This window comes from Salminus brasiliensis, chromosome 9 (genome assembly GCF_030463535.1).
Source record: "Salminus brasiliensis chromosome 9, fSalBra1.hap2, whole genome shotgun sequence".
Lineage (NCBI taxonomy): Eukaryota > Metazoa > Chordata > Actinopteri > Characiformes > Bryconidae > Salminus > Salminus brasiliensis.
The window spans coordinates 5,048,297-5,075,918 of record NC_132886.1 but is presented as its reverse complement, the minus strand read 5'-3'; the positions used below and the strand labels follow the sequence as shown (position 1 = coordinate 5,075,918).

At 40.1% G+C, this 27,622-nt stretch overlaps 1 protein-coding gene across 1 annotated transcript in view; it reads left to right on the top strand.

Moving 5' to 3' along the window:
• The first annotated feature begins 930 nt into the window (after positions 1-930).
• LOC140562205 (SUN domain-containing ossification factor-like) overlaps positions 931-27,622 on the top strand; it is a 28,822-nt gene continuing 2,130 nt past the window's right edge. Inside the window, exons 1-24 of the mRNA XM_072687656.1 lie at positions 931-1,898; positions 5,373-5,459; positions 8,854-8,977; positions 9,265-9,381; positions 9,927-10,150; positions 10,454-10,555; positions 12,021-12,120; positions 13,874-13,988; positions 14,118-14,239; positions 15,242-15,309; positions 15,838-15,945; positions 17,238-17,343; positions 17,569-17,589; positions 19,422-19,477; positions 21,843-21,925; positions 22,055-22,120; positions 22,878-22,955; positions 23,112-23,193; positions 23,378-24,739; positions 26,130-26,217; positions 26,369-26,473; positions 26,806-26,966; positions 27,101-27,189; positions 27,385-27,440. Coding sequence (XP_072543757.1) covers positions 931-1,898; positions 5,373-5,459; positions 8,854-8,977; positions 9,265-9,381; positions 9,927-10,150; positions 10,454-10,555; positions 12,021-12,120; positions 13,874-13,988; positions 14,118-14,239; positions 15,242-15,309; positions 15,838-15,945; positions 17,238-17,343; positions 17,569-17,589; positions 19,422-19,477; positions 21,843-21,925; positions 22,055-22,120; positions 22,878-22,955; positions 23,112-23,193; positions 23,378-24,739; positions 26,130-26,217; positions 26,369-26,473; positions 26,806-26,966; positions 27,101-27,189; positions 27,385-27,440 — 4,488 coding nt within the window. The remainder of the gene's footprint in view (positions 1,899-5,372; positions 5,460-8,853; positions 8,978-9,264; positions 9,382-9,926; positions 10,151-10,453; positions 10,556-12,020; positions 12,121-13,873; positions 13,989-14,117; positions 14,240-15,241; positions 15,310-15,837; positions 15,946-17,237; positions 17,344-17,568; positions 17,590-19,421; positions 19,478-21,842; positions 21,926-22,054; positions 22,121-22,877; positions 22,956-23,111; positions 23,194-23,377; positions 24,740-26,129; positions 26,218-26,368; positions 26,474-26,805; positions 26,967-27,100; positions 27,190-27,384; positions 27,441-27,622) is intronic.

The window sequence follows — 27,622 nt, the reverse complement described above, 5'->3', positions numbered from 1 at the left end:
AATAATATTAGTCTTGTTAAATATGTGTTCATAAGAAGTATGACTAGAGAATAGTAATGGCAGAATGGTTGGTTTGTATGGGGGAAAAGATGTCTAAGGTTGTTGTTTTTCCTGTGTTGAAATGGGTCCAGTGATGTTCTTGGTATGGCGTGTGTTGAAGAATAGACTATTATAGTGCTTCTAGCCAACTGTCGTTGGGATTATTATAATGGAGGTGGTGATTTTCTTGATGTTCTGTGGCAGTGAGTACAGTGAGTGTGTGGCTTGGAGTGCTGGTTATGCTTTGAGAATGCATTAAACCTAAGTGATTATTAGACCCAGTATGAACTGTTATGCAAATTGTTCAGGGTGCAGACCATTATGATGATAATGTTGTTTTACTAGTATCACTCATGTTGGTAGTTACCTTACACAGGGTTACTTTATGAGAGGAACTAGTGAGCCTCGAAGGGTTAAATTAGTTTTTCTGTTTTGCTGGTATTTCTCTCCCTTTCTGCACAGCGGGAGAAAGGGGACTATCCACCATACATACTAGTGTGAAGATAGGCTTTGCACACATATGTTTCTGGTTGACCTATGACCCCTGGCTAAGGGAGAGTCAGGCATGTCAACATACATATACACTTGGGCTTAAGAAGGTGAAGAGTGTTAAATTGGTTTAAGCGGAATAGTCTATTTTATGATGATAGTTGAGAAACTATGTTGGCAGTAGACCAAGAGTCCCTTGGGGATATGAAGAATGGTTCAAGATGGTATTTTAGTATGTAGGAACAGAAGGAAGATGTATTGAAAGTGGATGGAAATAGGATGGAAAATGTATGTTTACAGTGAATTGTTATGGACCTTGAGAGTTTATGACAATATTAACTCTGGCGTGATTCTCCTTTTCTCTGATATGGGATGTGAGAGGAGGCAGAAAAAGAAAAGCAGATGGCAGAAATTAGTGCACCATTTTCACATGTCAACCCAGTAAAAAATCCCCCACCATATGAGAAGGAGGTGACGTCTAAGGAGATCTATCCCCAGCTTCCAGTGATCACTCAAGAGGGAGACTATCGTATCAGAGATGAGGACGACCGAATAGTGGAAGCAGGCAAAGCAGAAACAATTATAAAGATGTATCCAACTTCCAAAAGTAAGAAGAAAACAACATGTTTGCAAATCGAAGGTGCAGTGAAGACCAGGAGGACAAAAGTTGGAGATGATGTGGATCAGAGTGCTTGGGAAGAAGCCAGAGGAGGATATGATCCAGCAGTCAGACGGATCCTGGTGAGGGCAGAAAGGAGAGGAGGCAAGACTAGACGGTATGAGGACTCCACTGATGAGAGTTCTGATGAAAGTGAAAATGAAGACGACGACCAAGACAAGGGACCCACAAGTCTTTGTACTTCAAGAGGATTCTTCCCGACCACAGCCAGTTCAAGAATGGAAGAAGACATCGACAGGGCTATGAGAAGTGTAGAGAGGCGTATAGACCAATGCCTTTCTCATGTGGACACTGCTATGAGTTTAGAGAAGCAGAACAGACTGGAAAAACAACTGAAGGAGCTACAGATGCAGAAGAAGGAATTGAGGACGGAAGGCTCTCAGAAAGTGGACAAGGGATATGCATTGCGCCCAAGAAAAGGAACATCATGTGACAAGATGTGTCCAGTGATCATCCGAGGACAGACATTGGAATACAAGCCTTGGCAGAATACAGACATGTCTGATGTTTTGGAAAAATTGCCAACTCTACAAGACGGAGCACATCCTTGGATTGCAAAGTTGGAAGAGATCATGGTGGGAACACAACCTGCTGTAGGAGATATTAAAAGACTTCTTGCTAATCTCCTGGGAGTGCCGGGCATGGAAAAAATTCTGCAAAAAGCTGGATTCAATCGTTATGTGGGAACATTGTTGGCTCAGTTGTTTGGTGCTGCGCTTTTGTCGCTATGTGTAATGTTCTGTTGTTGCACACTGATATTGACTTTTGCTAAGGCAATGATTTTAAGATGGGTTGGAATTGTAATGCCGGGGGAACAAATGCAACTGCCATTATTACCTAGGACAGATTCAGAAGAAGATGAGGGATTAGTATTAGAAGGTGATTTGGTGGATAAATATCCATTCTGAGTATCTACTTGGATTATGACTTTAATTTAGTGAATCAAGTCTTTTATCATAAGTTATAACACCTATGTTATATTACCACAGCTTATGAAAAAGGGGATTTAAGTATATGATAGTATGGCTGAAAAGGGTGGCTGGAAAGATGATCTACTGAGTAGTGTAATACTGTTGTTGTGAAATCTGCATTTGATGTTTTGAAGAAAAGATATTGGCTGTTGTTTCTATCTTTCCCTTCAGACTAGCGTGGGGAGTACCACTGTGGGGGACTGGTATTCAGAGATCCCAAGAGGCAGAAAAGGGGTCAGATGTTGATGGACATTACTAATCGAGAGATCTGAAGATCTTTTGAACAAGGACATTGTAAATTCATCTATCCCGACTCACCATCAAGGAACACTCACCATCAAGGAACACCGTTGTTGATGAACTCCAATGTGCCACATTTAAACTTGTCAATTATTACTGTCTGTACTCTAAATACACTACATGTATAAATAGTAGTTTTGATATGTATAATCTATTGATATTATTTTGTAAATGAGTTGTAAGATGATGTATTTTATTGTGAGTAAGCACAGCGTGACCCCAGGGGTTTTGATTTTTTCTCGATACTAGGGTCAGTAATGGTAGGCAGGGACAGGTGTATTGGAAGGTCCGATGGGTCGACCAGCCTGAAAGTACACATTATTTTTGGTTTAATGGGGTTCCAAATGTATTTACTCACACTAGCAGATGTCCATATTCAATATATATATCAATGAGACATTCCTTCTTTGTACATTGGCCTGGAGTACAGCATGTGGTCGCCTGGGGCAGAGGGACCGTGAGAGAGTTTTTTTCCTGTCTTGGATGATTGAGGGATATTAAAAGTGAGATAGCTGCCTGGCAGGTTTTCGCTCTCACATTCTGTGAAATAAGTGTTAAAAAAGGCAAACATAGAAGGAATAGGTCTTTAGAAGCACATGTAACCATGTGTGTGATGCTCTTTTATTTTATTGAGCCTCTGATTAGGCTCAAAGGGGGCAAATGTAGTATATTCATTGGCTTTGCAGATGTAGAAAAGAAAGGGGGCCCCGTTTCTTGACCAAATCTACACAAATTGAACAGACATAAGATGCTGTTTAGATTTGGACATCCCGTTGGGCAGACGTGTCAGTGATTTAAACGCTGTCCAGATGTGGCCATGGACCACTTAGGTAATGGGGGAGCTAATGGCTGTTCCCTATGGATGAAATGTAAACATTCCATATATGGCAACATTCCAACAGAATGTGGCGTGAAATAAGGTATAAAAACTCAAGGTATTCCTAAGTCGGGGAGAGAGAGACCGAAGGGCACCCAGAATTGGCAGACTCTCTCCACACTGTTCTTTCGATTGCAATAAAATATATTATTGTTACAACTAAAGACGGTGGCTACAGACTCTCCTTTTTGAATAACAAGTCCATCTCCAGAGGAAGACGAACCGAGACGACACTACTACTACTACTTCCACCACTGCTGCTACCACCACCGCTACTACTTCCACTACCACTACTGCTACCACCACTACCACTACCACTACCACTACTACTGCTACCATTCTACTACCACCACCACTACTACTACCGCTACTATCCTTCTGTAGTATAAATTGGCCCATGAGAGGAGGATCAAGCCCATGGAAAAACTTAAAAATGAGACCAGCATCCTTGAAACATTTAAAAGTGCACCTCCACGCTACACCAGTAAGGGTCCTCGGGCAAGGTTCCCAACTCTGCCTTCTCCTACGTGTATAATATATATATATATATATATATATATATATATATATATATATATATATATATATATAATGTAATGTAATGTGCATAATATCTGGAAAAGAGAATGAGGGTTTCGACAGAAAGTTTTAATAAGTTTTATTGATTGATTGATTTACCAGAGACAGTTCACATTAGTCAGCATTTTAGTTTCCATATCAGTGTGAATGTGCCAGGTTTTTCATCTGTAGTCCCTGGACAGTTTATATATAGAATAATGGCCTAATGTCATCAGCTCAGTAAGCAGCACTAAATAAATAAATAAATCCCTCATATGAAAGCAGTACCACAGAGGAAAATAGTGTAATTACACATGATTGCAGGTTTGGTTTGTCTTAGGTTTATATTTAAAGGGTTGGTAATTGGTGCTCTGTCTCAGTTTGGCTGGTGGACTGCTGCAGTAGTGGGTGGCTCTGACTGAGAAAAGAGCATCAGATAAAAAGCTGTTATTTCTTCTTCACATTCTTGGTCTAAAGGCAGCTGATAAAACTTACCGGGTTTTAATACCATGATATTAAAAAGGTCTGTTAGGTTCTGGGTTGTGTATAAATAAATACGCTGTCTAGAACCGTGAAGGAGAGGACAAGAACCTGCTTTTCTTGTCTTTCCCCCACTTGCACTGAGGAGTAGTGTTCATAACTAATCTATCCATCCATCCATCCATCTATCCATCTACCCATCCATCCATCTATCCATCTACCCATCCATCCATCCATCCATCTACCCATCCATCATCCATCCATCCATCTACCCATCCATCATCCATCCATCTATCCATCTATCGATCTATCCATCATCCATCCATCCATCTACCCATCCATCCATCCATCTACCCATCCATCATCCATCCATCCATCTATCATCTATCTATCTATCCATCATCCATCCATCTACCATCCATCCATCCATCTACCCATCCATCATCCATCCATCCATCTATCATCTATCTATCTATCCATCATCCATCCATCTATCCATCCATCCATCCATCCATCCATCCATCTACCCATCTATCATCCATCTACCCATCTATCATCCATCCATCCATCCATCTATCATCCATCCATCCATCTATCATCCATCCATCTATCATCCATCTACCCATCCATCCGTCCGTCCATCCATGACGCGGTAGTTTCAGAGATGCCACACTTGTTTGTGAGCAGCTTGTTAGACAAGTAGCTTCAGGAAGGTGATTTTATTGGTCCATTCATTCAGACTGATTTACACAGCGTACAGAAGCAGCTACAGGGTTCAGACCATGGCTAAAAAGAAAAGAAAATACGGGCAAAACTGGAGATATGTGGTTTTGGTTGGACAGCAGTGATTATATACAGTAGCCTCTGTTGTTAAGTAGTTGGTTTTGATTGGACGGGTGTGTTCTGTTTTATTCAGCTGCACCAAAGCGAACCTTTCGCAGTGCTGCGTATTCTTACCTGTGGTTTTCATGTGTTTCAGTCTGAAGCACCCAGCGAACACCGCTCTAACAGCCTGGTACTGTGAATACATACCAGTGTGTTGCCCAGGCCAGCACTGCATAGACAGGTTAGCTTGACTTCTGATCTTCTGTCAGTCCGATCCAGAAATCCATCATTAGTATTGAGCAATACTGAGCAAGTAAACACTTACTACCCAGAAAAGCAGCTTTTTTATTTATATTTATTTATTTGTTTTTGGACAGTACTGTATTTGTATACTCACCCAGAGCTGCTGTATAGCCAACACACTTAATTACTGTCCACTTACATTTACTACAAGTGCGTGTGTGTGTATATATACTCCTATCTTTTTAATGTGTGTATGCTCCAGATTAAAAACTGCCTGAAAGCCTTACACAGATATGAGCTTCTGATGTGTAACTGATGAGGTGGAGAGTGGCCGTCACACCCACGCAAAGTGCAGCCGAGGCTGAACCCTAATCTAATCTGTGCTTACTCATGCCCTGCTGGTCAGAAACGCCACAACTGCCAACTACAGTTACGCTGCCCAGTATAGTCGTTTCTCCCTCGGCTGTTTCCCATGTCCCGAGGTGTCTTACCCTACATACTGACTTCCTAAATTTAGTAGCTTCCTACATTCTGCAGAGTGAATTCCAGCGATGTGTTGGACTGCTGAAGCCGCTGCTCATACATAGCGACCGCTGGGTTTCAGATAACTGTCTTGTCTATTATTGGACATAACCTGCGAGGCTAATGGGCTGTAGTGGTTGTCGCTGTAGTTTACTGGACATTGCCTTTGCCATTGACAGAATTTTGGATATCTGACTTTATCTGCAGCTTTAGTTTAGAATGCGGGATGCTAGGCTAGCATTGCTAACAAACGCTGGACTTCAGTTGTCTCCAGTCTTATCCTTGTAAATATGGGACCAAAATCTTAAATATCTTTAATAATTAAAAAAAAATTGTTTGAAAAGCTCTATAACCTACAGGAGTGTAAGATTTCACTGGTGGACCTTATTGAACAATGTAATGTAATGTTTAATGTCTAAGTGTTTTGAGTCTTTGTTTTTTGGCATATACAGGTGCTGGTCTTAAAATGAGAATATCATGAAAAGGTTTATTTATTTTAGTAAAAAGTGTATATATATTATATTCATTCATTACACACAGACTGATGTATTTCAAGTGTTTTATTTCTTTTAATTGTGATGGTTATAACTGACAGCTAATGAAAACCTCAAATTCAGTATCTCAGAAAATTAGAATATTGTGAAAAGGTTCAATATTGAAGACACCTGGTACCACACTCTAATCAGCTAATTAACTCCTGCAACACCTGCAAATGCCTTTAAATGGTCTCTCAGTCTAGTTCTGTTGGCTACACAATCATGGGGAAGACTGCTGACTTGACAGTTGTCCAAAAGACAACCATTGACACCTTGCACAAGGAGGGCAAGACACAAAAGGTCATTGCTAAAGAGGCTGGAGCTCTGTGTCCAAGCACATTAATAGAGTGGCGAAGGGAAGGAAAAGATGTGGTAGAAAAAAGTGTACAAGCAATAGGGATAACTGCACCCTGTGAGAACAGAGAGCATCAGTGATGATCAGTTCTGGAGCCAAATGAATTGGATGGACTTCCATCCCTCTAGAAAACACTGTTCCAATGCTCTACAGCCGTCCACTACTGGCTTAACTCCCCTCTAGCCCACACTTGACATTGGGCTTGTGAGCTTAGGCTGTTGTGTAGCGGCTCCAGAGTTTCCCACTGTGCATAATCTTCTTAGAAACTCACTGTTTACAAACCGTGTGATTAAGCTGCTGAATTCAGTGTCTGAATACTTTTGTCAAGTCCAGACATTGAGTTTTGTTGGCCTGACGTGGATCAGGGTGTAGGCCTATGTGACAAAGGTTAACTAATAGCACACGTGTGTTGGTGACGCCATGGTGGTGTTGCATTGTGTTCAGAAGGTGGACTTTACCCGATATTGAGTCATAGCATCGAGACGATCCTTCGCTGAAAGGCAGCTGATGTTTGGGTGGAGGCGGAGGAGCTTAGAGGATCACGGTGTGCAGTTAGCCTCTGTGAAGCAGCCTGAGTTTAGCTCAGACAGCTCAGGCTGTTGATGGGAGGAGTGATAAGGCAGAAGAAGAAGCAGTAAATAAGCCTGAGCTGCTGTGAGTGTGACTGAAATACCTCGAATGAGTCTGCACTGCATCACTGAAGGTCTCCGTCCTTCAAGTCAGGGACGTTTTTTTTGAATTTTCAATGAAAGTCAATGCAAAAAATACATATTTTAAAGTAATTTTGGAGCATTTCTATTGGCCCATGATAAAATTCTGATGGAATTTAAAAACCAACCCAGGTTAAAATAGTCAGAAAGTGAGAAACACCAAAAATTTAGATGATGTCACAAAAATGAACCCTGTTACATATCTGATCATTAAGCTTAAAGCAATACTGCCCCGCCCATTCATGCTCAAGCTTTGTGAAAGTGTGTTGCAGGTCAGCAAATCAGGACAGAGGATATTTACATATACTGGTCTTAAAGGCACCAAACCAAACAGCCTGTTTACTTGTGAAGAGAGTAAAGTTGGATGATGATGTTTCTTTTTTATTTATTATTATTTATTTATTTATTTATATATTTTTTTTACTTATCACAGTATTTAAAGATGTTTTTACGATATGCAATATTTATCGCAATATTTTGTCATGTAGACAAAATGCACCAACAGCGTAATAACAAAAAAAATGCTGTCCAAATACTCTCCTATACAAAGTACCGTGGTTTTTACTCAAAATATGCTGCACTCCATTCAATTAAATAAGACTGATTACACTCTTTAAGCACTGATGATATCCACGATACACTGGCGATCGATATCACAATACGATAAAATATTGTCATATTGCCAAGTTCATAAAGAGATAAACAAATGATCATTTTTGCTACATGAACACACACACACACACACACATTATAGGTAGACTCTGATGGTCCTTTTAATGAGTAACATTTGTTTTTATCTTCAAAATTGAGCTACAATATGCAGAATGACTGCATAGATAAGAATAGTATAACCAGTTATCACCCATATACATATAGCATGGTCTTGGTGGATCCCCTGCCTCCACCCCCATGCCACAAATGATGATGATGATGATAATTTGATATTTATAAATAATTGCACAGAAGATAATAAAAGTGGTAGTAATGTTTTGTTAATATGCTGAATTCTCTCTCGCCCAACCTCACTTTACAGAAACACTATGTATAATAGCTACCTAACTTAGAGCTGCTGCCTAATAACCTACCAGCAAATGCGTTCGACACAATCAGCTTTGGCAGAAGTCAGAAGACAGAGAATGGGGGTGGAGAAACAGTTATTATAAGGATCCTAAACTCCTACATAATAAATAAATAAATCTACATAGCTGTCATGGATCGGACTTGGTTGTGCTGCTGATGAACACTGTAAAATACTGTCTTCTCTTTCAGGAATCCTCTTCAGCATGGTCATTGCTCAGAAAACACCAAGCCTGACCCCCAGAGTCAGCCCCAGACCGCACAGGACATCGCAGAGCAGCCGGACGAGCCTGTAGAGGACAAGAGAAATGAGGAGGTACTTGTGCGTATCAGATTTCTGAACACAAGGTCCCCTTTTAGATCCATGCTTTCACCATATGCACAAAATGTTTAGTGCATACTAACATTAGCCATAATCCATAATTCATGTCTGGAAAACAAGCCTTGGTTTGCTGAACAGGCACTGAAGTGCTGTTCTTAGCACTATATACATTAGTGTGGAGCAGCAGACGAGCAGGTTTGAGGTATAATAAGCTTTTAAATATGATTAAATGTGCAGCAGTGGCTGCTTTGTGTTAACACACCTTTGTGAATGACGAACAGGTGGTCTCTGTGGATGCACCGGCCCGTCACACTCCAGAACACAGAACCCAGACAGATGAAGCTCTAGTAGATGAGCTGCAGACACCGGAAAATGGGCAGAAGGAGAAAAAAGAACAGGTAGTGGCATACTGGGTAATCCCTTTTAACCCTTTTCTCCTAATTCTCAGATTTCCCAGAACCATGAGTGCATTTAACTACTTTAAGTTGCACATATTGCTCATGCATATGTGCAAATGCACACACACACAGCTTGTCTACTCCCTGTAAGACTCTCTGGAGCAGACAAACACAAACATAATAATTGGCACCATGCTGCCTAATGTCAGGCGTGGGCTAGAGGGGTAGAAAGCCCCCCAGCATTGAGCTGTGAAGCAGCGAAAGAACTGTGCTCTCTGGAATGATGGAAGTTGCACCATCCAATGCTTTTGGGAACATCCTGACCTCACTAACGCTCTTGTTGCTGAATGCAATCAAATCCACACAGCAATTCTCATCGTCTTCTTCCCCGGACAGTAAAGACAAATACTTCAACAAAAGCAGGATAAATGTTCCTTTTTAATAGAAATATTTTATTTCAAAAGAAACAATGAATGAGCAGGTGTCCCAATACTTTTGTCAATGTAATGTCTATCCTCTAATGTTGATGAATCTGCTGCTTCCAGGGTTTGCAGGTGGATGGGACCACAACCGAGTCTGGGTTGACTTCAGAGGCTTCACCTGAACCTGAGCATGATTCAGACCACACTGGACCACAATCTTCCACAATTCCTCAAAGGCAGGTCATAGACTTCTCCCCCCTCCCTGCTTCAACTTCTAGTCAGCCACCAGCTGTCTCTGAGGGCCTTACCTCCAGCACCACGGCCTTACCTGGACCAGCTTCATGCAGGTGAGGGTCTACTGATGGCACTTTTTTGGTTTAGTATATTTTAGAAAAGACAGAGTGTTGAGCAGATCTGTCAGTTTGGACCAAGGGTTGAGTTTCCTTATATACATTATTTATATATATATATATATATATATATATATATATATATATATATATATATATATATATATAACCATAGATCTTATATAATATGTGTGTGTATGGAATGTATATTTATATATTATATTTATATGTATATTTAAAGAAGATGTCCTGTGGGTTTTGTTTATTCAGTTGTTTTTCTTGGGATTTCTTTCTCCTCAGTCTTGCCGATGGTTCCTGCTCCTCTGCTTCCATGACTGCTATCTCCGCCACAGCGGCCTGTGAGGCAGGAGATGGCCTTCCTTATGACGTGGACCTTACAAGGTGTGACCTCTAGTTAATTCTAGTTAATCGTATTCTTCTACTTATCACCCAGTTAAGTTCTTCAGAAGATAAATGAGACATTGGAAGGGTCTGCTCTAGTAGACCTGGTATTTAACCAGTGTTTGGTCATGTCTTCTCCCTGTCCCTTGAAGGTTGTGGTAGGTTGTTTGAGTGGATTGTGGCTACATTTTAGTGTTTAATCCAGTAAAAAAAATGCAAAACATGGCAAACCAGTAGCCAAAGTATGACACCTTAATATTAGGAAGGATCCCTTCCAAGCCATGATATGTATACAAGTCCAAATATCTGATTTTTTTATTATATATATTTTTTACATTTAAACAAACACATTTTTTGGGGACAAAAAGAGCTGATCTACTCATTAGAGACTTTGACACAATGAATTTTGAGTACATACGATCATTAAAGCAAAAGGGGACAAAACACCAAATACTGAGAGATGTTTACATTTATTAAAAATTCTGAAGATTTTACTTTTTCCCTCAAATGATGTTTTATGATTTCATTTGGGAATAAAAAACTCATTAATAACTAATTCATTACATTAAAATGGGATGCAAAACTAGAGATGGGCCACATGTTTAATCATTGTTGTTTGTTCTTGCCATCAGAAATACACTTTTCTGAGCATATCGTCAGTATGTAAAGATCACTGATCAAGAATGCAGAATGGATTAGAACAATTATTCCTGTTTAATTTGACAAAGTTTTGCGAATTCTAAATAAAAATCAAGTTTTAAATGTGGCACTAGCTGTGCATTGTGTGTGCATGTATATTTATTAATATACTGTATAAATGTGAATATAATATAACCTCGTAAATAGTATAATATGTGCTCATCCCTAATGCAAATGTCTTTGTATTTTCAGACCCAAACTCAAACTAGACAATAGACAATGCAACACACCTGAGGAGAGTTTCACAAAGCAGGATTTTATGCCAGATATCTCAAACTCAAAGTCAAGCCAGTCCAATAGGAAATGCCCAATAGAGGGTAATGGCTAAAGCCAGGCGTGGACTATAGGAGTGTATTTGAGCTGTGGAGCAGTGGAACTATGTTCTCTGGAATGATTGTGCTCCATCCAGTACTTACAGAGGTTGGCTGGTGATCCTCCCACCATCCTACCCTCACTAATGCTCTTGTCGCTAAGTGCAATCAGATCCTCACAGCAATGCCCCTCCAAAATCTAGTAGACAGCCTTCTTCCCTGGAAAGTAGAGACTCCACTCCAGCAAAAGCAGGATCAACTCTTTTTAATAGTCTTGATTTCAGAAAAAAACGATGAACGACAAGGTTATTAGCGTTTATTAAGATGTCACTGTATTTTGTTTAATACTCATGGCTGGTGTTACCTTTGGCTCATTTGAGAGATGCTGCTGCTTGAACTCATTCATTTAACCAGGTTCCTTTTTTTCCCCCTCTGCTTTTCATGTACTGCGGTAGTCTTCCTGTGGTATTGGAGAACGGCAGCACCCCTGGAACAGGGAAGGCTAGTTTAGACCCGGCGACTAAAGGAACGAACGCCTCCAGCATGCCGAAAGAGGTGAGCTATCAGGGGCCTGAAGGGACCTAATATTGTCCAGAAATTCTAACATGACTAATATTTAATAGAAGGCACCATGAAAGTCACACCAGCATTGTAAAGTCATGCTAATACAGTTACACTGTCAGGAATAAGGTACGTTTTGGTCCTCTTGGTCCTCTTGTTCTCTCAAAGGTACCTCGTGGTCATTAGGTACACTGCACCACAGTCTCTGCAGACAGGAGGGTGTTTACAGCTTTTCATGATGTAACTGTTAAATACTATAAAGGCCTGGAGTCAGACAGAGCCTGAGGAGATAATGCAGCTAAAAAAAAACAACTACAGAGGATTATGGTATGGAGATGCTTCCTAACTAAAGGTACGGAAGTACCAAAGTGACCTTTTTTTAAAATTTATAATATCAAATTTTCATGATATTTAATATTAAATATTAAAAGCAATGCACAGGTAAAAAGCTTTTATTAGGATTAAATTAAGGGTTTCTGACTGCATGTGCAACAAGTATATACTATTTATTATACATAGAATACTTCTTTATTTTGTTTTGTTTTTTTTTATTGATTTTACTATATAATTAAAGGGAAATCTGGCTAGCATCTATACATTTGCCCTAAGCCTTATTTATTGTTACATAAAGTGCAAAATGTAAATAATGGAAAATGAATTAACATGGTCATGTTTTTACACTGCAAGGCACTGTACACCTTCTCTCCCTATCGTATGCAATGCTGCCGACACTGGGAGGGTGAAGGCCGACACCTGCACAGCCAGCCAGGGTCTATATATATATATATATATATATATATATATTTTTTTTTTTTTTTTTTTTTTTTTTTTTTTTCGGAACGGCCACTGATTCAATATCACAGGCAACCAACGCACTGTGTACCCGGCTCTGATGCATCCTCCAGCAGACACCAGTGCCGGCCGCATTGCACTGGAGTGATCCAGGGAGAAAGTGCCATCTACCCACCCTGGAGAAAGAAGGGCCAGTTGTGCTTTTTTGCGGGCCCCGGCTGCCGATGGCTAGCAGCATAAGCGGGATTCGGACTAGCGATGTTCTTTCTGGTCATAGTGACAGTGTCTTATTGTGCTGGACCACTATAGGCTGGAAAAACAGTCTATACACATACACACAGTGTTTGTTTTTTTTTGTTGTTGTTGTTGTTTTTTTTGTTTTTTGTTTTTATTTACAAAACTTATATAAAAGGTTTAATGCAAATGTTCTGGCACCCTTGTTGATTTTCTAGGTGGATGTGAGTCACATCTTTTGTAGAGAGACACTTCTGTATGTTGTAAAGCATCATTTAATATGCTGGGTTTTTTTTGTTTTCATTTTTTAAATGTTAAATTCATTAAAAAAAAAAAAAATTAAAAAGATTTTTTTTTTTAAATAGTTAAATTATATAATTATTATAAATTATTGTATGTGTGTGTATATATATGTATGTATATATATATATATATATAATTTTAACACGTTTGTTTCCTCACTTATTTACACTTATTGACACTCCCAGGGCTTTTGCAAGTGTCTCTGTGGCCTCCCAGGTTCAGACCCTCCCCTGGGAAGCTGCTCTAATAGCAGTAATTGGATCCATTCTGTCGATATAGACCTTAACAATGTTCCTTACAGTCTGTAGCTGTTAACACAAGCAAGTCTCCAGTGTTGTTAGTGATGTTAGTCTAATTAGCATATTGTTGTCCTTGTGCTCGCTGTGAGTTGCCTGAACCTCTCCGCTTTAACATTCAGCAGGGCCTTCACATCACCACAGAAACGGATCCATCAGTATCCGGCAAAGACCCCGAAGACATTCCTACTTTTGATGAGTGGAAGAAGAAAATGATGGAGGAGGAAAATGAAAAAAGTACGATTTAACAGCGACTGCAGTGCTTTTTATTATCCTCTTAAACTTGACCAGTGTGGATTCAGTGGTGTGAACATCAGCCATGTTCCTTTTGAGTGTAATGCATTTCTCCCCTCTCAACCCCGTCAGGTCAGACCACACACACGTCCTGTAACGGGGGCTCCAGCACTGTTAAGAAAGTGCAGAAAACCACAAACTACGCCTCGGTGGAGTGCGGGGCTAAGATTCTGTCCTCTAATCCAGAGGCAAAGGTACGCAAACCAGCTGGCCATACTGCTAAAGTGCTGCAGGTATTCCCATACTGAAGGACTCCCATAAAGCCTTAGAGTGACCGTACTGCATCCATATAGGACTGTAGGAACCTTTGATCATTTCAGAGACCTGTAGGTATCTGTATTATAATGTTGATATGATACAACATATATAGATTTAAATTAGCTAAGACTTGACTGTGGAAGTTATTATTGGGTTGTTCTGATCAGTTAACGAGATGCTAACTGTGATGTCTGTGTTTGTTTATCTGGAGCTCCTCAGCCGTAAGTGTTAAAGCGTTGAAGGCATTTAAAATAGAACTGCTGAAAGCCTCACAGTGCCCATGCTGCATTAATGACTGTGGACACCTCCACCCTGTATACTTTTGCTGTATTATTAATGGACTTTTGCTATCTATTTATTTATTTATTTCATTATTTATCATTATTTATTTACTTACTTTAGTTTGATTGTATTAACAAATTATTGTTGATATATTTATTTACTTTAGTTTGAATTATTTAAGTTTAATTTTTATGTGCTAATACATGTATATGTGCAAATAAATAATATCTCACTTAAAAATAAACATAAATAATACATGGTTTTAATATAATCAAAATAATTTGGTTGCAGAAAAATATAATCAAAATTAATATATTTTATAACTTCATTACTCAAGTAAAAAGAATAATAAGTAGGAAACTACACAGATGAGAAATGAAAAGGAAAATGAAAGGTTTTAGAATAATAAACAAAGTAATAATAGCAATAACAAATAATAGTAAACAAATAATAAACCACGTGAACAAATAATTGCAGTTAGTTGTTTTTTTTTTTTGTTGTTATATATATATATATATATTTATATTTTTATATATATATATATATATATATATATATATTATTAATTTTTTTTTTTATTATTATTATATATATATTTTTTTTTTTGTGGTTTCCAAAAAAAATCTCAGTGGTAATGTCTGTATTTGTTTATCTAGAGCACTTCAGCTATCCTGATGGAGAACATGGACATGTATATGCTGAATCCTTGCAGCAACAAGATATGGTGAGCCAAACAAACAAACTACACTAAATATATTCTAAAAATCTATTATTTATAATTATTTTGACCCTTATAGTCACAAGTGCCACACCGTCGGGTCAGATTCCTCCCTGTTGTGTCATTCTTTGTTTCTGATCCAGATCTGATCTGGTCATCTGATACGATTGATCGTCAGCATCCCTGTAAAATCAATTCCTTGCCTTGAAAGTTGAATCATGCCTCCTTTCCTCCTCCTTTACTCGTATCTTCCCTGCAGGATAGATCGTATTTGTTATAATGTCCTGTATTAGCGGGTGGTTCTGCACCTCCCAACAAGGTCAGGAGCTGTAGTGTAGAATCGAGTCCGGACCTCCAGTCTTGTTCTCGTTCCTTTAACCCTACTTACTTCATACTCCACTCTTCCAGTCACTCTGATCTCTGTTCCTGTTTTCTTCTTCCCTCATCTTTCCATCATCTCTCCTCCTCTTCCCAACCATAGCATCCACCTTTTCTCCAAGTTCAACCATTCTGTTCCTCTCTGTGCACCTCCAGGTTTATCATTGAGTTGTGTCAGCCCATTCAGGTGAAGCAGCTGGACATTGCCAATTTTGAGCTCTTCTCTTCAACCCCCAAAGACTTCCTGGTGTCAATCAGTGACAGGTCAGAGCATTTGGTTTTTCACTGAATGAACTGGGCTGTTTTGCAGCCTGCTGAGAGCTTTCCTGCTTTTTAAAATCTCTTTCAATTTGGGATTCTGTTTTTCCACTCGGCCAGTTACACAAACGAGGGATTTCTCTTGGTGAGTGCAGGTCTGTTTAACATGTACTAAACAGACTAAGCATCCATGCTAAAATATTAACCATTTTCAGTTAGGAGCTCTGGATTTTATGAAGACTCCTTGCAAGACGATATTTAACAAAGTAGGCACACTATGTGGACAAAAGTATCGGGACACCTATACATTGCACCTACAAGACGTGCCATTTCTATGGCATCCCATTTTAAACCCACAGGCACTATTATGGGGTTGGTCCCCCTTTACAGCTCTGACAGCTTTCACTATTCTAGGAGGGTTTTCTACAAGATTTGTGGGATGTGGGACATTTTGCCCATTCATCCGGAAGGGCATTTGTGAAGTCTGTATTAAATATTGGACAAGAAGGTCTGGCTCGTAATCTCCGTTCTAGTTCATCCCATAAGCTCAAGCCCATAAGATTGATTTGGTTGAGGTCAGGGGTCTGTGCCGGCCAGTCACGTTCTTCCACACCAAACTCGCCCAAGTATGCCTTTATGGAGCTTGCTTTGTGCACTGGGGCACAGTCAGTCAAGCTGGAACAGAAAAGGGACGTCCCCTAAACTGTTCCCACAAAGTTGGAAGCTACAATCGCCAAGAATGCCTTGGTCTGCTGAAGCATTAGGACCTCCCTTCACTGGAAATAAGGGGCCTATAGGCCAACCCCATAGCTTTATCCCTCCTCCACCAAACTTTACTGTTGGCACGGTACAATCAGGCAGGTAACGTTCTCCCGGCATTTGACAAATCCATCAAACTGCCAGATGGAGAGAAGCTTGATTCGTCACACCACTGCTCCAGAGTCCCGTGCCTAGCTGCATGGGTAGGTGCTTGATTTTATACACCTGTGGCAATGGGACTGAATGAAACACCTGAATTCAGTGATTAAAAGGTCTGTCCCAATACTTTTGTCCATACAGTGTTGTTTTGGTCATGCCTTCTTGTTGGTGTTGGTGTAATTATCATTTTCCTTTATTATTATTATTATTATTAGTCATTATATAATTGTACATGATCATCGAGTTCCATAAACCTTAAACAGGTCTAATATTAAATTCTTCATTAAATAAAATGAGAAATTCTGGGTATTTAGTATTTTGTGATTTGTCTCTAATGCGTGTGTGAATAGTTGGAAATGAACTTGCTGGTTTGTCCACAGATACCCAACCAACAAATGGGCCAAACTTGGGACGTTTCATGCTCGTGATGAACGAACGGTTCAGAGTTTTCCACTGGACGAGCATTTATACGCTAAATATGTGAAGGTATGTGAGGACCGGTTCTGGTTTCTTGTACAGGTGTTTTTTAACCTCCTAGATACAACGACTTTACGTAGGAGTGTTTGTTTAAGCGTTAAAATCTCATGTTTTATCTGTTTTAGAATGAATGAACTACAAGCTTTGAACTGCATCAGTTTTCTCAGCCATGCTTTTCCTTTCTCAAATGTTTCCCTGTTGTGTTTTTTCCCCCTCTTCTCTCCTCTGCTTCAGATGTTCACCAAGTACATTAAGGTTAGCCCCCCAGCCTCTCTCTTAGAAGTGCTTGGATAAGTGGGTGAAGCAGTTGGGGGTGGATAGTTAGAAGGGGCTAGAAACACACTAGAAAGTCACTGTGGATCTTCAGGTTATATTAGATCTTGGGCAGTGTGGAAATGTCTAGAAGGATTGAGGAGAAAGGTGTAGAAAGTGTGCAGCTTGTGCTCGAGTTACTTTCTTCATGAGGGGCCTTAAACTGAGCGTTCCCATTTTTGGGATAATTATCCCTGTATAAATGACCTTAAAGGATTCCTCCATACATAATTCAGCTACCTAAATGTAAACGTGTGTTACCGTGTAGTAAATGCACACTGATTGGCTATAAAAGGACCTCACATTGCTCACTATCTCCAGCTGCTGGAGGCTTTGTTTAGGAGCCCCTCAGTAGAAAGGACTTCACAGTGTGTGGTGCTGACGAAATCCTATGTGTGGTAATGCATATCTGTGGTAATCCTGATAATTCCTTCATGTGCCAGGCAACTGGTGGGTGTGTGTTGCGTGACTGCACTTACTAAGTGTTACACTAACTGCTCTTGAACTAACATTGTGTTATGTGTTGGACTGGAGTGGACTGGACTGAGGGCATTAATGTGTTGCTCTGTGGTGGAAATGGGTTTGAGTGGGAGGACATCTTTAAAAAAAAAAAAAAAAAAAAAAATTTGCTGGAAATGGGATTTAGAGCTGCTTTTAGAAATAATAAGCATTTTTGTAAACTACTACTACTTAGTTAGTACAGTCTTAGTTTTAAATAAAAAAAAAGTGTCCACAAACTTTAATTTTTTTATTAAAAGGTGCCCATATCTGTCACTGTACAGCAAAATTTGTCCTCCGCATTTTACCCATCTGTGTACACACACACACACGCACAAACACCCAGAGCGGTGGGCAGCCAACTCCAGCAGCCAGGGAGCAGAGAGGGTAAAGGGCCATGCTTGGGGGCCCCGACATGGCCACAAGTATCGAACCCACTACCCTGTCATCAATAGCCCGGAGCTCTAACCGCTGAGCCACCACTGCTCCTACTAATTTATAAGTAAATTAAGCTGAATTTAGATGCACCCTTCTGGCACTAGTATTCAAATACTGCCCCCCCCCCCCCCCACACACACACACACACCTTGTATAATTCAATATAAAATATTGACCAATAGAATTGGGAATTCTGGAAGGGCCTCAAAACACCATGCCCAAAGCCAAGCGTGGGCTAGAGGGGTATAAAGCTCCTCCGCTTCATGATCTGGAGTGATGGAGCTCCATCCAGTAACTTTGGATGGTTTGGAGTGGCAGAAGTAATCGTCTAGCTTCATGACCTGACCTCACTGATGCTCTGTAATGACGTTGAATACAGTCAGATCCTATCAGCACTGTTAAAGGAAAAGTGGTTACTGCAGCAAAGAGAGGGAAACTCCACTGATAAATAATTGTCCACAAACTTTTGGCCACATAGTGTATTTTCCAGAACTACAGCTGCTTTTGCTGAGGTTTACTGTCCAGGACTCCATCTTGATTACAAAGCTGCAGGATGTTAGTTAGTCTTTAAAGAGGGCAGACACTTGAAAGCTTTCAGATCTAAAGGACAGTCAGTCTGACCGCCTCCTCCATTCCACTTCCTCCGTCCCATCCCTGGCCCTCACAGTTCTGTCAGATCAGTGCCTCAACGGACCTGGATGCTCCTCATTATTATCATGTTTCCGAAACACTGAACATTTTACAAAATATTTGACCCTGTAGTTTTCTCATACAGCTTATGAGAAAGGGCTTAGTGACGTGAATATAACTGTGCTCCTTTTATTTGCATGTGTCTGTAGGTGGAGCTGCTGTCACACTTTGGCTCTGAGCACTTCTGTCCCCTCAGTCTGATCAGGTGAGCTTATGGGAGCTTTCCTCACAAATTCCACAATATACTACTACATGCAATCTGCCGTTAAAATATGAGAATCATTTTTCACACACATTTTATATATATATATATATACATACAGTCATGCCCGAAAGTATTCATACCCCTGGCAAAGTTTGACTTAAATTTACTTTTATTTAACCAGAAGTTATATTTTTGCCTGGAAATGACACAGGCATCTCCCAGGAGATAACACGATGATGTACAAGAGGCATCATTGTGGGGAAAAAATATTTCTCAGCTTCTATACACATTTGAACAAAAAGTGGCATGTCCAAAATTATTCATACCCTTCTCAATAATTAATAGAAAAGCCTTTATTGGCTATTACAGCAATCAAACGCTTCCTGTAATTGCTGACCAGCTTTTTGCATGTCTCCACTGGTATTTTTGCCCATTCATCTTTAGTGATGAGCTCCAACTCTTTGAGGTTCGAGGGTCTCCTTGCCATCACCCTGATCTTTAGCTCCCTCCACAGATTCTCAATTGGATTCAAGTCAGGACTCTGGCTGGGCCACTGCAAAACATTAATGTTTTTGTCTGCTAACCATTTCTTCACCACTTTGGCTGTGTGTTTTGGGTCGTTGTCGTGCTGAAATGTCCACCGGTTCCCAAGGCCAAGTTTCTCTGCAGACTGCCTGATGTTGTTGTTGAGAATCTTGATGTATTGCTCTTTTTTCATGGTGCCATTTACTGCAATCAAGTTCCCTGGTCCATTGGCTGAAAAACACCCCCAAAACATTAGGTTCCCACCACCATGTTTGACAGTGGGGATGGTGTTCTTAGGGTTGAAGGCTTCTCCTTTTTTACGCCAAATGGTGCACACATCATTGTGGCCAAACAATTCAATTTTTGTTTCATCTGACCATAAAACAGAACACCAGAAGTCTTCTTCTTTGTCCAGATGAGCATTTGCAAAGGTCAAGCGGGCTTTTGTGTGCCTTTTCTGGAGAAGTGGTGTCCTCCTTGGCCTGCGTCCGTGGAACCCAGCAGTGTGCAGTGTCCGTTGAACTGTCTGCCTTGAGATGTCGCCACCAGCAGAGTCCAGATTCACCAGGATGGCCTTGGTGGTGATCCTTGGATTTTTCTTCACCTCTCTCACTATTCTCCTGGCCAGCACAGGTGTCACTTTTGGCTTCCGACCACATCTTCTGAGATTTTCCACAGTGCGGAACTTCTTGTATTTTTTAATAATACTTTGCACTGTAGCCACTGGAACTTGAAAACATTTTGATATGGCTTTATAGCCCTTTCCTGACTTGTGAGCGGCCACAATGCACAGCCGCAGGTCCTTAGTGAGCTCCTTTGTCTTAGCCATGACTGTCCACAAACCAACTGCAGAGAGCTGCTGTTTTTCTCCTGTTGAGTTGATTAAAACAGCTGTTCCCAATGAATCAGGGTAATTAGGATGCTTTAAAACAGCTTGGACTATTTGGAATGGTATAGAACTTTGGATTTTCCCATATACTGTGACAGTTTTCAAAGGGTATGAATAATTTTGGACATGCCACTTTTTTTACTTTTTCCCACAATGATTCCTCTTGTACATCATCGTGTTATCTCCTGGGAGATGCCTGTGTCGTTTCAAGGCAAAAATATAACTTCTGGTTAAATAAAAGTAAATTTAAGTCAAACTTTGCCAGGGGTATGAATACTTTCGGGCATGACTATATATATATATATATATATATATATATATATATATATATATATATATATATATGTGTGTGTGTATGTATGTATTTATTTATTTTTTTATGTACAGTAATAACACAAATAAATAAAAAAATCCTCATTTCCATATCTCCGTTAATCACTTTGATATAATGTGAATCTGGCTGTTGTTTTTTATATTGTAGTAGAATTGACTGTAAAGTTGACATTTTGGAGACCCAGTGTTTTTGCATGATGATAAAATATGGTGTACCCTAATTTAAGTACTCTAAACTAGACATTAAATGGTACTTATTTTTTTTTTATTAAATATTTCAAGAGTTCTGATTCCCAAAACCAGTCCTCATAGTGTATTTCTGCACTGAACCATTCTGAAAACTGATCAAAGGTGTACTGGAAGCTGGGTCAGTCTGGAAACCTCAGGGTCAGATACCTGGATTCCTACTTCTGTAAAATCATGAAGGGGAAGACACAGCTTTCAATCTGCGCATTAATAATAATAATAATAATAAAAAAAAGGTACATAATTTTATTATAGGTTGCTGACAGCACAACTGCACTCAGTGACAGACTGACGTTCTCCAAATCATCCTTTATTTAAAAATTAGTTTTGTAAGCAGACATTTTTCCTTATAGTGTCTTCTTTTAATTGAAGGGTTTTCGGGACGAGTATGATGGAAGAGTATGAACTGAATTCAGAGCCTTCTGAAAGACTCAACTTTGAAGATGATGACTATGGTGAGACCTGGCTTTTAGCTTTCTGCAGTTCAGTAATGGCAGCATCTATATGTATGATATAAAGCTATCTGTAGTTGCTCGTTGGAAACTCTTGTCATTGCAAGTTTTATTTGATCTCCTATCTTCTAGATTACCCTCCTGGATATTTACCATCAGATGACAAATCTTCGAAGAATTTGATTGGGTCTGCCAAGGGTAAGGACTTCATGGCTTAACATGGCCTGAGGACTCAATGGATTCTGTCAGCGATATTAATATATTGTACCTGACTCATTCAATAAACTATTGTACAGTTAAACCTACGTATGTCCAAATGTTTGTGGACACCCCTTATAATGAATTCATTCAGATACAGCTTTAAGTTGCATCCATCACTTACACAGATGTGCAAATTCGTACCCACACAGCTTGTCTAGTCCCTGTAGAGCCTTTAGAGAATCATGCCCAAGGTCAGGTGTGGGCTAGAGGGGTATAAAGTCCCCATCATTGAGCTGTTGAGCAGTGGAGCTGTGTTCTCTGGAATGATGGGTCTCCATCCAATACTTGTCTTGGAGATTTGATAGGTCTCCATTCAACTGTGATGAGTTGAGGAAGCAGTGGCATGGTAATCATCCAACATCCTGACCTCACTAACGCTGTGGTCGCTGGATGCAATGAAATCCTCACAGCAATGCTCCTATAAAATAATTTAGTGGAAAGCCTTCTGTCATGGACAGTAGAGACAGTTACTCCAACAAAAATAGACAGAATAGACTTTTTTTTTTTTTTTTTTTTTTTTTTAAATACCCTTTCATTTTAAAAGAAACAATGAACAAGCAGGTGTCCCAATACTTTTGTCTGTATAGTGTATGTAATACCAAAAGGTAATAACTGCATCAAAATGGGTATTTATTTATTTATTTATTTATTTAAACAAACATGAGTGTCTTAACTGTTTTGTATGTATTTACAGACGTTATCATTAATATGGTGAACAACATTGCTGCCAATGTCTTGGGTGGAAATCCAGAAGATGCAGCTAGGAGTGGAGGTACACCTATGTATAAATGCACATACATGTACCAAGCTTTAAGTGCTTGACCATTGAGGCACTGTTCTCACATACAGCGAGGCAAAAAAGGTCTGAGACATGAATTTATTTATTTATTTATATTGTTATTAATTTTTTTTAACATGTGTTTGGTAGGTAATTACTCCTCCCAGAATGTAAATCTGACAGAATCATCAGGAACTCCTCAAACAGTTCCCCCGACCACCTCCTACATCATGTGAGTATTTCTGTATTTGATACATTTAAATAATAATCAATAATTGACACCAAGTTACTAGAAAAAGAAGGAATGTCCTGTCATGTCCTAAGGGCTGTGATCCTGATGGGGACAGTGAGTAATCATTATCCCATGAATCTTCTGGGTCACTATTCCACTATTGTGTTTATCTCCTGTTATTCAGATCTGAGACCTTTGAGGAGGACCTGCTGGAGTCGCATGCAATCACAAAGACAACGTCCATCACGCAAGACACAACGGCCGTAGACCAAACAGTACCTTTACCCACAACACCTCTAACAGAGGCTCCCTCAGCAACTCTGCCTGCTCCAGAGTCCCTGGCCCCAACGCCCCCTGATGAAGAACAGATCGTCACTCTGCTGCCCAAAGAGGAGGAGGAGGAGGAGGATAAGCTGGACCAATCGAAAATCCCAAGCACCATACCACAGGAGGAAGAGCAGAGTGTGAAGGCAGACCAGCACCAGCAGTACTCACAGGTGCGAGAGAGGACGTACGGTCACGAACAGTCTTCTGATTCCTGCTCTTGCGTCGGTTCTCTTGAAGAGTACCTCCTGCAGAGCTGCTTTCTACTGCCATCTATACAGAAGACGAAAACCATGAGGACGTCAACGACAAGTAAGATGCTGCAAGAGTCACAGACTCCGCTCAGAACTTCCCAGGAAACACAAGCTACAGTTGCAGTTCCAGTGATTCCTTCATCGTCGTCATTATCATCATCATCTCTGACACTGGAGCTCCACACCCAGACAGTGGAGACCTCCTCTGTTCTGGAGGATTCCACCACAGACGTGTTGGTTCCTCCTTCACCAGAGACTGAAAAGAAGCCTGAAGCTGGATCTCTGGAACTTGAGCCGAGTCTTACCTCAGCCCTGCCAAAACCCACTTCCACAGATGCCCTTGCCTCTAGAGCCACACATGCTGTAGACTTCCTGGACCTCTCAGTCATACAGCCACCTCAGCTCACACTCCCTCAACATGAGAAAACTAGAGAGAAACCACTGGAGGTCAAGAAGACTCCTGTCCTTACCTCCCACTTAGAATCAGCGTCTACTCCAGTTTTAAAGACCAAAAGTGAGGAGGTAGGTCTTGACCAGAAACCTGCAGCTGCAGTAGAGAAATCCACCACAGCGAGCACGTCCAGCACTGTGGACCAGGCACCAGTTACCCTGCTGTCCACCCCAACGGATCAGGCTGTTCCCCAACCAAGCAAAACCAGGACTTCAGCCCCTGCTGGGACGTTGACGGCTCCCCCGATCACAGAACCCTTGGAGGGAACGGCGGGTGCTGCAGAACCTAAAGCTGAGGAGCTGCTTGAGGAGGCTGTTCTAGGTGGCCACGGCAGTAACGGGCAGTCAGGGCAGCCATCTGCCTCAGACTTTTATGCAGAACTGCCCAGTTCTACAGATGCACCGATTCACGGCTCTAACCAGAAGGAATCGGTCTTCATGAGGCTCAACAACCGGATCAAGGCTCTGGAGGTGAACATGTCTCTCAGTGGGCGATACCTGGAGCAGCTCAGTCAGAGGTACACAGTGCTTACAGAACATTAATACAGGTCATATGGACAGCCTGTCCAAAGATGATTGGAGACTTTAGAACGTATTAAGACTATTCAAGTTTAGAATTGGGAGAACAAGATCACACACTAATGTTTGTGACATGATCTCAGCACTCAATAGTTTGGCAAAGGAAATCTGTCAAAACATTATTTAAACTTGTTCCTCATACCAGGAAAACACTTCGAAGCTTTAAATATGAAGCTGACTATTGCACAGTATACAAAGATTTTGACATATTGTACCTAGTTTTATATTAAGTCTGTTCCTAATTGGACTTTTTTCTTACTGAAAGAAAAAGAAATTACTGTATAAATCAGGGCTTAAAAGGCAAGATTTGTCTTTTTGCTGGAAATCATTTAAGCCTAAATTTAAAACTGGATCCTTTGCATTGCAAACTTACTGCAGTTAATTAAATTTACGGTCTTGTGCAAAATTGGAAGAAAAAAAGTGTTGTTGAGTATAAATAAGTCACGTTGCTACAGAGGCTACTTCACGTTTTAAACATAATTACCGTTTATTTGCTTAATTGAACATATTGTTTGCAAAAAATAAATAAATGTGGCATGTGCAAACATAATGGCACACAAAATGATTGTTTATTGGTTTAGTTAGTTTTTCGCACCCGGTGTTCAATTCGGAAAATAAATATCAACTGTACTAAAATTGTTTTCTGTAGAGGGTTTGTTGTCAACAAATTTTATAATTTAAACCTGAGTGTCCAAACTTTTGCATCATTGCTGTCATGCAAAATCCTAGCTGTGGGCAATCTGACAAAATTATTGTTGAAATAATAATGGTCAATCTGATGTGAAATAAGCGAGTGTATCTGAGATAGATATCTGAGATATTGTCAGCACTCAAAGAACACTGATCAACTGCACCCAAATTTCCCAAATTTACAGAGAGTGTAATTAGTGCTGTTAATTAGATGAAGGGCAGCAGATTTTAATATAAGTGACTGGGCTCAGTACGGTATTTGATTATTTGAGTATTTGAAAAGCAGTTTTTTGAATCAGTCGCTGCTGATGAGGTTTGTGTGCATGCTAAAGTATCGCAATAAAATGTGTGTATCGTGAAATTGTCTTTAAATATTGTGATAGAATATTTTTCCCATATCTCCCAGCCCTATTGTCACTGTGACAAGAAGAGCATTTCTGTTGGGCCAGTAATCAGGAAATGTTTACGCGATATAAGATTAATTAGCGAGTGTAATGCCGGTTATGTGTAGCTGTAGGTTTTTGTCTATAAATGAATAAATATGAGCCTTTTATATTAAAAAGTAGTTTCAGAATTCTGTAGATACTAGTCTTTATCTTTCTTCTAGCTTCATTCCTTTCTACTTTACCTTCTCCACAGGTATCGGAAGCAAATGGAGGAGATGCAGAAGGCTTTCAACAAAACCATCATTAAACTCCAAAACACTTCAAGAATTGCTGAAGAGCAGGTCAGCACATGTCTAAACCGGGTTTAATTTGTTTGTGATGTTCTCTGTGCTTTTGGGAAAAGCTGTCCGGTCTCAGCAGCAAAGCCATTAATCAGAGCTGCATTAAGGTACATTTAGATTTGGAGTCTTATGTTTTCCTTGTTCGTTGTAGGACCAGAAGCAGACGGAGTCTATTCAGGTTTTGCAGGGGCAGCTGGAGAACATGACTCAGCTCGTCCTCAACCTGTCTCTGAGAGTGAGTCAGCTACAGAGTGAGGTAGGGACTCCTAGAATTATTAAATTTATTGTTGGTGACTGGAGAGATTAGGTCATGGAATGACCCTTAAACAAGCGTACCATCTGACCCACCGCATTAGTGCATGCATCATTTCATTAAAGAGAGAAGGATGGATGGGTCTTTGTTTATCATTTTTAATCCATTCTATTGATACTAAAAAGAAAATAAATATGTAGTGTTAATCTGTATATTTTGATGACAATCCCTATACCCAGTTTTTATTAGAATTATTTAAGAGTAAATAATAATAATAAATAATAATCCTGTTTAGTTTTTTAACAAAGATGTTTCAGCACTGTCATGTTTCACAGGTCTCAGACAGGTACAGCTACCTGCTGTTGTGTCTGGTCCTCTGCTTCCTCCTCGGTCTGGCCGTCTGCATCAATTTCTGTCGCATGCCGGCCGAGACTCCCTCGGCAGAACCTGACGACGCATCCATACCCAAGACCTACAGCTACTGCTGCCCTGAGAGGTGAGGCTGTGTGCACTCAGATTTACAATGATTATGTATACACTCATAGGTACACACACACACACACACACACTCTTGTGGCTGTATGGTATTTGCAAAGATCGATCTTACCACAGACTAACTGCTCGTTTCAGCGCTTCATTGGGTTATGAGGACGTGAGTCTTAAGCGGAGAGCATCGTACCCCTTCTCACAGTCGTCCCTGCAGATTCCAACTACTGAAGGTACGCACTAGAACTGTTCACAAACAGGCCTCAACACAGGAGACGGGATTACTGCTTTTTAACTGTACTTTAAATTCTGTTTACATTCTGATTAGAACTGTAACTAAAAGTACATCAAATATCAAAATATATCTGCATTTTTCTCACCAGCTTTTTCAATGTGATTTAATGAGATGCTGTCTAATACATTTTTAGGTATAAACGAGGCATACAATGTGGAAACTCAAAGGAATACAGCTGGGAATAAAAAGGTATGGCGGTCAGGTCTTTGTTCATTCTGTAGTACTCAAAGCTGACATTTTCATCTATTAAGTTGAGAGAATTCCCTTGAATAAGATCTTTAATAATTATAGTGACTTACAGGCATACATCTATTTATCTAAAATAAATCAAAAACGAACCTCTAAAAGCTTTTAATAAGGTCATCACTATA